This window comes from Microtus oregoni, unplaced genomic scaffold, assembly GCF_018167655.1.
Source record: "Microtus oregoni isolate MIOR12 unplaced genomic scaffold, Mior012 000004F_ref0000308, whole genome shotgun sequence".
NCBI classification, from domain to species: domain Eukaryota; kingdom Metazoa; phylum Chordata; class Mammalia; order Rodentia; family Cricetidae; genus Microtus; species Microtus oregoni.
In genome coordinates this window covers 19,985,188-19,999,399 of record NW_024543063.1, presented here as the reverse complement: position 1 = coordinate 19,999,399, position 14,212 = coordinate 19,985,188, and the positions used below count along the sequence as shown (strand labels likewise).

Here is a 14,212-nt window from a genome sequence, read left to right as displayed (position 1 = left end):
AACTGATCTGTCTGCCTCACTCTAAGATCTTCTGGGTTGACAGAACGGAGAACATACAGAGAATCTGGATCTTTAGGAATCATCAAGATGGATTTTAAACGTGTGTCTTTTAAAGAGTTCATGGACTCTTTAAATAACCCTGATCTTTCCAAGCCCTCTCCCATTATCTTCTTTGTTTACAATAGCAGGGGCCTCCAGTTAGTTAAGGTCATTCTCTTTGGGAGTTCATGCACGTCAGGGACACTAGTTCCAGTTCTTACATCACGGCTCTTTCTCACTCCACCTTTTTATACCTGGCAGGGAGATTGCAAGAGAAAGCCTGTGAATTTTAACCAGCAGTCTAGTAAGATCTCCAGCACATTCTGTGCCTGAAGGTGAATCACACGTACACAAAAGCACAGAACAAATGAATAACTCAGATGAGTCAGATCTGTTTTGCCAGGGATCCTTGCCAGTTTTTCTTGAATTAAAAAAGAAAAGAACAAAATCTTTGTCTCAGTAAGAGCTACCAAACTTCTGGAATTCTTTGGAAGTTTGAGTTTATAAAAACCTTTTAGTGAACATAGCATTTTAGTTTGCCTCATTTGGACTCGATGTATACCATTATTTTCTTCCCAAGAATAATTATTAGAATTAAGAGACACACATTACAAGGGTGACCTCAAAAAGAGGGAAATGTCAATTCTTTTTCAGAAGCATTAACTTATGTTTGTGAATGGCAGGTTCTTGAGTCTTGATAACAAAGCAAACAAACAAATAAAAAACCTAACCATGCTTCTTTTTTTCTTTCTCTTTTTTTTAAAGACTATTAACAAACAACGTTAAATCTAAAATATAGGCCAATCTGGTGCAGATCCTACCACTTTCGCTGACTCAGGTTTATGCTGGGACTAAGGAATATTTATGTCTAGGTTACCCAATCTTTGTCCTTCAGGTTCTTTTTCAGTTATTCATTCGTTTATCCATCTATCCATCCATTTATCCCTACGTTTCAGGTCTTGCCACTATGGAAGGAAATAAATGGCCCAAGAATCCCATTTGTTTGAGTTTTCTTCTCGACAGTGCTAATGGTTGAAAACCTATCACAGTAGTCCAAGTTGGTAGCAGGGCGACACCTGCCAGTACGTAGATATGGAATCTTTAGCTAAACACGGGAGGCTATTTTTTAAAGGCTAGAAATTAAAATATTTTATACATTAGACAACTCCCTGGGGCTGACTATGAGATACAGGGGTACCTTAAACAGGAGAAAAATGCAGCATGCATGCCCATTTAAAAGTACTCATATGGGAAGAGTATAATTTTGAAAATAGATGGAACTAGAAGCCAAATATGACCCACACACTTCCCAATACCAAATTCTGGCTCTGAATGTTTTTATTTTCTATTATAGTAACAGCCAGAAAAAAAGTATTTACAACTTTATATGCTTAATATATTATTTGAGATAGTTGGTAGAATATACATTAGTATTACCCTATTTATCAATATAAAACCAAGAGCCAATGTGGCTTTCCCAAATCACAGAACTAATAAGTGGTGAAATTAGATATGAGGTAGAAGAATATCCAAGGTTATGTAAAGATGTCCGTCCACAGAAATGCTATGTGTACAACACAAAAATTAGCATCCCCATTTATCTACATCATCCTATATAAGCTATGTGATCAAAGAAATGCACAATATATACTCATGCGCAGATTCCGGCAGTGAGATTTAGGCATCTCAGTAAGTATATACATACTTAGAAAGTTTCTTTGTGCACAGATCATTGGAAAAGGCAGACACAAAAAGAAGTGTGGCTTCTGTCTTCAAAGAGCTTCCAGACTATGTGGAGAATACACAGAAAAGGAAGTGGAATATGCAGATAAGACATGAGTAACAACCTCAAACACTGTCTTCACAACGCGTGCATCAATGAAATTACATTTATCAGTGCACAATGCTTCATTATAATATAAATGATACTGTATTATTTCACACTATATTCTGTTCACACATATTTCTGCCTATTTGTTTATTGATACCCAATAAAAGGTAAGTTTAGGAGTCTAGAGAGATAACTCAGTCAGTGATTGCTGAAAAAATTTGAAGTCCTGGGTTAAGATTTCCAGAAACCCATTTAAAGTTGGAAGAAGTAGCATGCATCTGTAATCCTCAGTCTGCAAGGTGCAGATAGGCAGATCCTTGGAGCTCATTGTTCAGCCATCCTAGCTGAGAGGATGGTTTCCAAATCCAATTAGAGACCCTAACTGAAAAAAGAAAGTAGAGAACAATTGAAGGCACCGACATTCACCTCTGGCCTCTACACACGTGCACATACATGCACATGCACTCTCTCTCACACACAAGCATGTGTATACATACATAAACACACACAGAAGTAGAGTATGGAAGGAAAAGGGGAAGGAGAGGGAGGAAAGAAAGAAGCAGGAAATGTAGGACGCAAGTTCAGTGAGAGAACGTACTTTGCCTGAATATTTACTAATGTTGTGTAGTTGACACAAAGGAAGTACTTGATAACCTTTTGTTTACTGAATTAACAGATGAAAGATGAGGTGGTCGGGAGCCACCAGCATCATGAGCCTGAATGGGATGTCATGTGTTTGATCATTGTCTTTCGCTTCCTATAAAATTCCAAAACAATTCTAGTGGCATAGCAGGCATAATGGAGCGATTGGTTTGGGCAATCTCCTCTTTATCCTCGAGTCCTCTGTTGACATTCATACTTTCCTTACAGTCTGTGTAATTGGGATGCTTTAATGCGCTTTGGTTGGCTATCACCATTCACCAAGCACATTGCAGAGCCGTAGCACATGCTGCATCCCCTGTTGTTTATGGAGGCATGTGCTCTGGACTGGGCAAAACCATACATCAACGACAAAGTAAAAGGAGGGAAATTGAGAGAGTATAAAAATTGTCATTACCTTTTGGTTACTATTTCAATGACAGTAATTTCATGTCGGGGTTATTCAAGTATCTTACTGACTTCCCATGTTTGTTTTTCCCTATCTGTGGCTCTCTTTGGCAGTACAGAGAGTGAGATCAGAAAGCATTCCCAGCATAGGCATCTTTCCAGCTTTGCCACCACCCTCTCCGTTAGATGTTATACACTGCAGATAGCTCTGTCCCTCGGAAGCACAAACACAATGTCCATTTTATTTATAAATGTCCTGTTTGGACACATAAGAGCTTGTTATACTTTGCTGAAATTTTTTTAAGAGATACATATTTTTAGTAATGCTTTTGAATTATTAAAACATTGACGACCATGCTTAACTCATGTGAAATACAGAATGCAGTTTAGAAACCCAAGCTTTACTTCTAACACTGGATTTTAAAGCAAATTGAGGTTGGACCCACTTTTCATTCTGACCCCAAAGAAACTTCTGCTGTAGTTTTTACTGCTAGTCCATGTTATTTCCAGCCTTGGGTTAGTCGATAGATTCTGCATGAATTTCCAAACAACACTACGATTTGTTTGCATTGTGCTATATTCAGATCTTGACAACATCCAAACAGAACTTATGCCCCATGCTCTGGACATCCCTAGCTTTTTCCTAGGTGTCCACTTCTATTTGTCTTGTCACGTGAAAAAGCAGAACCTTAACAGGAAACCTGCTTTCTAGCCCCATTGTCTTTGCCTGTAGAACCTCTGTTTTGTGAGAGTCTCTGGCAGCTTTAAGCCTCCTGCATCACAGTTTACCCAAAGGGCACCATGGGGGTGGATGGAGGGAGTCTGCCCACCCCTCCCACATAGAGCATCTAGGGCTTTGCATTCTTAAGCTCCCTAGATGTTCCCTTTAAAAACCAAGTTTGAGGCTGTTGCCTGTCTCTTTTTCTTCCCATCTTATTTGAATTGCTATCAAAATGCAAATCTTAATAATTACTTTGTTTTGTCCAAATAATCCTATTCTGTGTCCTTACAGAATGTAGTATCTCTTTTCAAAAAATTTATGTGAGATTTCAGTAGGCTTATTTTCCAATTTTATATTTCTAGGGCTAGGTGTTTAACATTTATCTTTCCCATTCTGCAAGCCCAGAGACGAAGTGAGCTTTGCCCAGTACAGAATGCCAACATAGCAGACCCCTACCTTGTGACAGTAAACCACTGCACTAAATGATAAAGGTAAAGTGTTAGCTTCTGCACGTGGGACTGGTGAATTGTTTGAGAGCCAGACCTGTGAGTGAGTCATTACAAAACAAACATAATCCTAGACAATGGTACAGAGGGAGAAGCAATGAGCTCCATGGGAGGCTTGACAGAATAACATTTGCTCATGCTAAGAACCACAGTAAACCTCATTGCTAGCTACTCCTCCTTCACGTAGTGACTGTTCATCATCTCAAAGCTTTTGTGTTGCCTCAGTGTGTAATCTGTTGTACTTAGAAAAGGTGTGACTCTGTATCATGAATGTGACAGTGCTCACCCAGCCCAGCTCTAGATGACGGCAGGATCACGGATATGGAAGTGGAGCAGGACCCTTTTCTCTCTGTCTTTTTGCTGTGACTAGAAACCTATGCCATTACTTTAGACGGTTTCCATTCTGGTTTTACATTTCTCATCTGTAGCTGGAATATATAAAACTCACATCTGTTTGTGTGTGTGCCCCCTCTCTCTTTTCCCCCTCCTTTTACAGATTTCAAGTTATACCCCACTTTCTGGGGAAGGACTTTCTTGATCACCCAACAAAAAGAATCCATTCAGCAATTGGTCCATATCTTAACCCTATTCACCACTAGTTTTCCATTATTTGATTGATAGATGATAGATATTGATATATCGGTCATTCCTTCAAATCACATATTCATTCACAATTTCCCAACTAAAATACCAGTTTTAAAAGTTAGCTTACTCTGTTTTTTGTAAAATATGACTGCTTTGACCCTGTGTGAACTGTTATAAGACCCAGTGTTTAGCAAAACTATTGAAACCATCACAAAAATAAGGTTAAAGGATATCTATATTTGTCAAAGTGAATTTAAAATAAGAATAAAATATGTACTTCCAATTATTTTACATACTCCAGAAACCAAGAACCTTTGTCACCCTGTCTAGGCTTGGAATTTGAAGAATGTTTTCAGTTGAAATTTAAAGAAGGAATACAAACCATGCCAGCCTATGAGAAACAATGTCTACTCACTGTGTCTGGAGAATATGTGGGTGGGGCTCCTTTCAGCAGGAATGATGTTACAGGGTCAGTTCAGGGAACCCTAGCAAGGCCTCCTTGGTTGGTCACCAAATACAGTGTAGAGATGTGAAATTAAAGAAGAATGCGGATGTTGGATTGCATGTTGTTGTCCGTGGATGATATTTGGAGCCTTTAGACTCTGTGAAATTGAAAAAAATTTAAGGCAGAGCCAAAGGTTTTGCTTGGAGAAATGGCACTCGGAGGGAAGAGCCATCAGTAAGTACAAGAATGTGCAGAGACTGGTAGGTGGAAAGAAAACCAGGTAGAGTGCAGGTTCAGGATATCAGGGGTTTTAATAAAGTAATGGCTAATATTTTAACTATGCTAAAGAACCAAGAAGGATTCAAAGAAATAAATGTCCCTGGGGACTCAAGCAACATGCATGAAGCTTGTTATTACTTTGGGAGGTGACGTATCTAGAGAGTTATGGGGTCAGAAGACTTAGTTATTAGCATGAGTGATTGAATTTAGGTATCAAAATAAAAACAGGGCCTCAAAGCCTTTATCTGAAGAAGGACGCAGCCCGCGGCTCCTACTACACACATGTAGGCCTAAAGCTGATCGTTTTAAGTCAAAATGGCAGCTGTCGCACGACTGATAAAAGCCCAGAGACAGATATTGGAGTTCAAGCCAAAGATCAGAAAAGCAAAGCAGCCAAGCAACTAGAGAGTTCTTATCTCTACCAAGGCTCAGACAAACAAAGGGACTATCCTGTCCTCAGAGTAATTATAGACTGCAATGCTCCCCCACCAGACCTCAGACTGCAGGCTAAGACCCTGGTTTCCTGTCTCCTCCCATCTTATATTCTTCTCTGGTGCTGGGATTAAGGGCATGCACCACCTTTGCCCAGCCTCTGTGGACAACTAGTTTGACTGCTGGGATTAAAGGTGTGTGCCACCATTTCCTGGCTTGGATGGCTGACTAGTGTGGCTAACTTTGCACTCTGATCTTCAGGTAAGCTTTATTTGTTAGATCACAAACAAACTATCACTTTAACCATCCAAACAATTAAAAGAGGTATAAAATATTTTCCGTACAAACAGTTCTGGAAAAAACAAAACAAATGACTAGACTCATCTAAAGCACTATTGTGTTCTCTAAGATTTTCTTCTTGTTGCTCACCTGGTTGGAAAGACTTTGGAATCCCAAGACTACTTCAATGTCTCTCTGCGTATTGTTTACTGTTTTGTTCTTTCTTTTGAAACCACAGAATAACAGGCTGAGGAAATACGCCTTTGAGTTGAAAATGAACGACCTGACCTACTTTGTACTGGCAGCTGAAACGGAGTCCGATATGGACGAGTGGATCCACACCCTCAACCGCATCCTACAGATCAGTCCAGATGGACCACTCCAGGGAAGGAAGAGTGCAGAGCTTACCGAGCTGGGGCTGGGTAAGAGCACAAGAGATCGTCTCCTTGCTTTGGACAAGTGTTGAGCTGCGTGCTTAGTTCACTGCGGCTGTGTGTAGTAGCTGGCTGTCCGACTGGGCTCATCTGTCCTTGAGCTACATACTTCTACATACATAGAAGATTCACTTCAGATCTTTACCATTACTGAATCACCACAGCTGCCACATATTGGGGCAATTTTGAGTTGACTGGAAGGCTATCACCCAATAGACAATGTTGAGACTCATGACCCAATACCACCAAAATTATATACATTTCTGATGGGAAGATCTTATAGAAGGTGTATTTTGGATTTGGGCATTATATTGCATTTAAAACGTATGGTAGACTATCTATAAGAAGAAACATGTTTTACTTTCTCTTAGTTACAAGACATCTGGTGTTCATGCTGTTTTGACAGTCGTGAGACCTTGAGATTGTCATGTATCAGATATATGAAAGTTCCAATGTCATATGTCATGGTGTTTTCTTAAGACAAAAATAAAAACTGAAAGATTAGTTCAGTCACTAAAGTCCTTGCCATATAAATGTACTGGTGTGAGTTCAGATATCAGCACCCATATAAAAGCTGAATGCAGCAGTGTGCACCTATAAACCACATGCTAGGGAGCAGAGGCAGGGGCATGCCTGGAGCTTGCTAGAAGCCTGTCTTTCCATATCAGTGAATTCTGCATTCAGTGAGAGAACCTGTCTCATAAAATAAGGTGGGCAGTCACCAACAGATAGTTCTAGTCACAGATGGCCCTGGTGAAACTGAATGGGTCATGAAACAAAACCTCCTAAATCTGTGGAAGGGACATGTAAAGAGAATGTGATAGCAATGATACACAAGATAAGAGAGAGAGAGAGAGAGAGAGAGAGAGAGAGAGAGAGAGAGAGAGGATAATCAGAACACGTTACATGCATGTCTGAAATTAGCAAGTAAAAATGGATCATTAAAAAATTATACAGAAAGCCACTGAGGAAAACAACAGATATTGACCTCTGGCCTATATATAAACACATGTGCAAGCACTCACAAACATATACACACATGACCACATGTGCAGGTGCACACAAACATGTACACACATGAACACATGTGCAGGCACACACAAACTTATACACACATGAACACATGTGCAGACACACACAAACTTATACACACATGAACACATGTGCAGGCACACACAAACATATACACACATATATACTCACAGATTATTTCTTTTTTCTAGTCATCCCCTCATAATATTATAATCATTATAAACAGAGAAAGGAAGAAATTAAAGGGTGAGAGTGTAACCATCAAGTCTTATCTTATAGATGGGAGGTTCTCTACCACTGATTCAGTGCTCCCCAAGGAAAACCTTAAAACAGTGGTGAATTAGAAACCAGAGCATATCCATTAAGTTCTATTTGCATGAATGTCCTGTCCCATAAGGTAAAAAAGTCACAGATAATGAGGAAGAAGGCTTGCAACTGTCACAGGCCACGGCAGGTGTTTTTACAATTACTTACTTATTAATTGTCAAATAGAATATTCATGTTTTCATTGTTCTGCAGAGTTTAAGTGGCTGAAGCCAATGAGCTCTAAATGGATGACCCAAGAATGAAAATTAGAAAAATATTTATATATTTGAGAAAATTTTGTTGTGCATTATTTAAGGAAGCCAAGGCAACCTATGTATCCTGTCAGCACTGTAAGTATCCAAAGTTCTTGCTGATACAGGATGATAGCAAGGCATCATAGCAAGGATTATGGAATCCTAAAGTGATTGTCAGGAAGTTTTATTTCCAGCCCCGATTGTACTGAAGACAGGACAAAAGGAAAGCTTGGGTTCATCAGAACTCCTCTGAGCTCTTGAATTGAACCCGATATTTGTATAGATGAAGAAAACTGTGGCTCATATTATTAAATAATCTGTGTTGGTCTGTCTTTTCAAGATCCTTTGGATAATTCTGTGACTTGTGAATGTACGCTGGAGGAAACAGATTCTTCAGAGAACAGCCTACATCCCGACTTTGCAAAAGTAATAAAGTTTTTGCACAATATGTTTCTTTCATGGAAAAAAATGCTGATGCTTTCCTTTAAGATTTAGAATAAAAGGCCGATCTAGAATTTTTTTTATCAGTCTCAGAGCTTTACTTAACCTGACACAACCCTTGAAAATAAGAACCTGTTCTTATAAGATTTCCTTGGTGTTGATGGATGACTTAACAGTAATAAAACTAAGGGACTGTTTCTTGGCCTCTGTAGTTGTGTCTGGGGCTACATGGGAAGTGTAGATGCCAGGGACTAACACGGATCTCTCTCAGTACCTCACAGAAACTGAAGACACTGTCAAAACAACGCGAAACATGGACAGGCTCAATCTGTTCTCCCTGGATCCAGATATAGATGTAAGTCAGGATTCTGAGCAAAGATGAACTTGACACCTATAACTGTCAATTTTTAAAATTATCTTTTCATAATGAGTGTTGGCTAACTAAGACTTTTAAACACTTTTTTTAGACCCTGAAGCTTCAGAAAAGAGACTTTTTTGAACAAGAGTGTGTGATCAAACCCTTTGAAGAGAAAGCTGCAAAGAGAATCATGATCATCTGTAGAGCTCTCAACTTAAATCTTCAGGGATGTGTTACAGAAAATGAAAACGATCCCATAACCAACGTAAGCTTCTCTCTCATTCTCTCTCATATAACCAGTGAGCTCATATCATTCCATTCTAACCCAGCCTTTGCTACTCCTGCCAATCCCAGGATTTAGTGTCTCGTGAACAGGGAGTCTATTTGCCAGTGTGTCTCATATTGCAAAGGTACCCATGTTCCGAAGACAATTTCTTCACATACGGCTATAAAAGTTTCCTTTTAACTTAGATATTGAAGAAGCAACAAAGGGACAGTGTTCTGGAGTCCTTTGTACAAAGTCAGCGCAGTGGTTTCCCCCAGGATTGTCTGTATCTCTCTGGTGGCAGTGAAGATAGAATTAGTGATTGTGGTGTTGAGGGTAGGACTCAGGGCCTTATAAGCGCTAGGCAAGTGCTCTTCCTGTGAGCCATTATCGCTAGCCTTTGGTTTTATGAGACAAGGTATTACTGAGAAGCTCCAACTAGCATGGAACCCGTGATCATCCTGGCTCAAATTTTCTGGGTGCTTGGGATGCCTGCTGCACACCACCATGCCTGATTCAAGACGGCTTTTAAACTGATATCTGTGTTTTGCTTTCACTTGAAGGAAAGTCAGCTAACAAATTCACTCTAGGGTTTCACTGTGTTCCTGCTTAACATAAGACTAAATGATAAACCAAGAAAAGAAATATTAGATAAACATTAAGTATAAGACTGGATGTTCTACGCAATGGAGGCATTAACAATCACCTAATACACAGGACACCAAACCCACACAGAATTTCTTCTTGTGCTAAGGGAACTCTCTTGAGAATCTCCATTTAGTAGAAACATAATAGTGGACCATTTTAGACTGATTGCAAATGCATGCGAAAAGAACATTAGATGTGGAACTGCAGAGAGGAGAAGAAGTCATCCCTGCACTCCCGCCACTGGCACAAGCCACAGTCAATGACCTGGGGTGTTTTCCCTCGGTCCCTTACAATGCTTCTTTTCTGGCTTCTATTCAACCTCAGATGCCGTATTCCACCCAGTAAAGTCACTTTATTTTCATGTTCATGATACACAAGACATATGTGCTTTCGAAGGCAGGAGTGGCAGTGTTCACTTGCTTGGTTCTACCCAGTCCTACACCTGCCTCCATGAGAGAGTTGGGACACAGTGGGTTGCAGGATTGACCAACTCTTCCAGAGATTTCCTAACCTTTTGTCCTTGACACCTCTGTCCTCTTTAAGCATCCTACCTACTACAGTAGTAACAGGATAGATCCATACTTTGTACATCCTATCTGATGAGGAGCATCTATTCAAACGGACACCTTGGATCAAATTCCCTAGTTTCTCAACTTAGGAATGGTGCTCCTTGCTCAGGTGTCTGACCTCAGCCTCCTCTATGTAAATGGGGCGGGGGGTGGGGAGAGTAACAGCAAGCATTGAAATAGGTAACCTATGGAAAGTTCTGGGTTCTTGGTGCAGTGTAAGATTCATTCAGCTCAAAAAGGTGATTATGAATGGATACATCGATCTGAAAAACTAGTTTAGACACTGACCTGGGAGGAGTCATCTGACAATTTCTGCATGCATAGAGAAGGGGACTAGTAAAGTCTTGCTGTTAGAAGAGAGGTAAACCAGAGAAATGAGGGGTAAAACGCAGAGAGGGAACAAGCCCACTGTGTGTGATGGTCCTGAGACTGTGAAACAGGAGCTAGAGAAGGAACAATAGGCTTGACAGCAGAGAGCTGCCCTTCCCCTGGGGAAAAAGATAGGAGAAGGGTTCAAACCATGCTTTTGTGTAGAACAGAAAGCAAACCACAGTGCCCAAAATCTTTGTCCTTGGAACCATTTGGAAATTTAAGAAAACTTGATCCAAATTGTAAAGCCTCTTAGTCAGCACACTATATAAAAGTAAATGGGCTTTATCATTTCATACATTGATCTACACTAAAAATATGAATATTTTAAATCTATGTTTTCCATCCAACCCATTCTTAAGTGCAATTTAAAAATCCATTTTGGAAACCAAAAGTCAAAGAAAATGGGCTTATTTTTGGATTGAGAGGGATGGGGCTGTGATGATATCTGTCATTGTTCTCTGCCCCCTCCTCATTGATCACCAGCATTGATTCGAATGATCTGGCTGGCTAGGCAGATATCTCTAGTGTCCCCCACCACTCAATGCGTGTCTTTCCTGAAACCTGCAAACAAGCTCCAGGAGACAATGGGCTTTTCTTTCCAGTGCCAAAGGCATGTGACACCTTCCATGTGGATCATGTTCAGAAGCATGGCTCTATTTGTTCAAGTCTCAACAGAGTATCCTATTAGAAACATTTTGATTTGTATTTGATTTTATTCCATTTCAGCTCATGTGTGCTAGTTTTGCATGTGTGTGTGTGTGTGTGTAAATGTGTGTGTTGAGCCATCTGCAAGAGCAGCCAGTGCTCTTGAACAATGAGTCATCGCTCCAGCCCCTGAGAGTGGCTTTTGCATGCCCTTTCCTGTCTCTCAGGCCAAGGGGTTAGTTAAGTTGGTTTTGAGCTTCTGAATTGGTTTTAAGTAATCTTACAATAGATACAAGTATTTAAAAAATAAACTAGGAAATTACTTTTAAAAAATAATTGCATTGCACTTGTTAGTAATCAGATCAAAATCAATCAACAGCCTTACTTTGGTGGTAGTTTATCTTTGAGTGAGATTGTTCGTGAAAAGCTCGTGTTGATCCAGTGGCACGCTCCCACTAATGGTGCTCTTGGACCTCGCATTCTTAACTTTGATGAGCGTGTTTGGAAGAGCCGTTCTCCACATTCTGGGAGAGCTAACCGCTGCACTTCATTCATGAGTGTCTACAGACTCAATGAAAGACTTCTTTTATGGCAAAGAAACAGACTTTGACAGTGTGTAATTTTTCAGTCAAATAGAACACCAAATCCTAGCTGATGGTTTCACAGTATATTTCTGTGAAACTCCAGCAATCTGAACTAACACAGCAGTTTCATAGTAGCTACATTTAAATTTTCCTCTCCTTGAATTTTCAGAAGGAATTCATTAGCCTAAACCTCAGTGGCCTACAAATTAATGTGTCAGGTTCTGAAAATGTTTTGTTAAACACATCCATCCTGTAAAGCCAGCCATTCAAAAAGTAAGGTTTGGCATTTTCGTTGTGAATGCAGATTGGAAAAATAAACAAATCCCATTGGAGCTGTATAATTTCTGATGTGTTATTAATAGAGGTAATTTATTTCCATTCAACAAATGGGAATGAAGGTCAAAATGCAACAACTCAGGAAAAACAGTGATTTCGATTTCTTGAACTTCAGAGTGTTTTGTGTACCTTCACTAATCTCTATTTTTGTGTACCTTCACTAATCTCTATTTTTGTGTACCTTCACTAATCTCTATTTTTGTGTACCTTCACTAATCTCTATTTTTGCATTTTCAACTTCTTAGCACACTACAACTACCATGAAGAGTTTTTCTAAACTAAACTAAATTACTAAAATGAAAATTCTATTCAATAATTACATTTAAGTAAGCAAAAGTTTGTGTGTGTGCATGTGTGTGTGTGGTGTTGTGTACATGTTTATGTGAGGATGCACGCTCACATAAATTCATGCACATGTGTGGAGTGTAGTCCTCAATGCTGGGTGGGAATAAGGATCATTCACCCTCATCATCTTAGACCATGAAACCCAGTATGGACAAGTTCAACAGAACAGCCACATATAAAAAATAAAAAAATAAAAATAGAAATAAGGATTTGAACTTGGGTTCTCACAATCGCACAGCAAGCTTTTTACTGTCTAAGCTGCCTCTGCAGCCTCAAAAGAGACAGTGCTGAACTTTATTTTAACTAGGAACCATCTCTAACAGTGAGAAAGTTCACTATCATTAAATGACTGGACAGTACCTCTGTTACAAGCTAGTCATGTGATAGACCTCAAAGGCCGGAGGATATTTAACAAGACTCACTGAATGAGCCTGCAACACTGTGCATTAGTAGGGATGCGGGGCTTTGTACAGCCTACTTTTTCAGAGAATATTGGCAGACAGAAGTAAAATTTTATTTGTTGACAATCTTTTAGAATCCCTACTTTACTGCATAGCTACACAATCACATACACATATCTACTATATTTATTATCATTTAAATATTTAAGTATATTTAATTATATTCATTTATCTAGTATATTTAATTATCCATTCATGTATCTATGTAAATTTTGTACAAAATTATATATACATATTTTACATAATTTAACACATTTCCTTTTTTTCATCCCAGGGCTGTGCACATACTAAATCAGCACTGCCACCACTGGCCTGAGCCCCCATCCCTTAATTTTTGCTGTTCTTAACACTTTTCTGGTTAAACATCCTTTATATCTTAAATATTTATTTCTATGATATTTTGGCAGCATTTAATATTTTTATTCATTTTTTTGGCTTTTCTGAGTTGTGGTATGAGGTTAATGGTATAACATTTACCTGGTACATGTGAAGCCATATGTAAAAGGAAAGAAAGGGAGGGAAGAAGGGAGGACGGGGGAAAGAAAAAAAGGAATGAAGGGAAGAAACAATATCTCTCCATTTCCCACTCTCTAATTTTATTTTGAATATTCTGTGTTAATTTTATTTGGCATACAAAGTAACAGATTCATGCTGTTTTCATACATACTTTATTTGGTTCATTCTCCCAGACACCCCCATCAACATCCCACCCATTCATCATTGTGTCCTTTCACCCCCAGTATTTCCCCTTCCGCTTATTCCATTGTCTTCCCCACCTTTCTCATTCAGAGTCTCTCTTTTCCAGTCTCATCAGCCCCTTTCTGGTTCCCAGGCTTTATCCAGTCTCTTTTATAACTGCTTTGGCCTCTCTCTGTTCTCTGCCCATTGCTATTCCACAGAAACCTACACTGACTCTCTTCTCTCTTGCATTATTTATCTTTTCTACTGCTGTAACGAAACTGCTGTGAGGGAACATGTAAAAGAAAGTGTTTAATTGG

General features: G+C 39.3%; 1 protein-coding gene across 4 annotated transcripts in view; it reads left to right on the top strand.

The window, feature by feature from the left end:
- Positions 1 to 14,212, top strand: part of Dock10 (dedicator of cytokinesis 10) — a 253,826-nt gene that overhangs the window by 152,942 nt on the left and 86,672 nt on the right. For all 4 annotated transcript variants that reach the window (XM_041649870.1, XM_041649869.1, XM_041649868.1 and 1 more), the window contains exons 8-11: positions 6,403 to 6,586; positions 8,531 to 8,616; positions 8,903 to 8,986; positions 9,099 to 9,254. In XM_041649870.1, the coding sequence (XP_041505804.1) occupies positions 6,403 to 6,586; positions 8,531 to 8,616; positions 8,903 to 8,986; positions 9,099 to 9,254 (510 nt within the window). The remainder of the gene's footprint in view (positions 1 to 6,402; positions 6,587 to 8,530; positions 8,617 to 8,902; positions 8,987 to 9,098; positions 9,255 to 14,212) is intronic.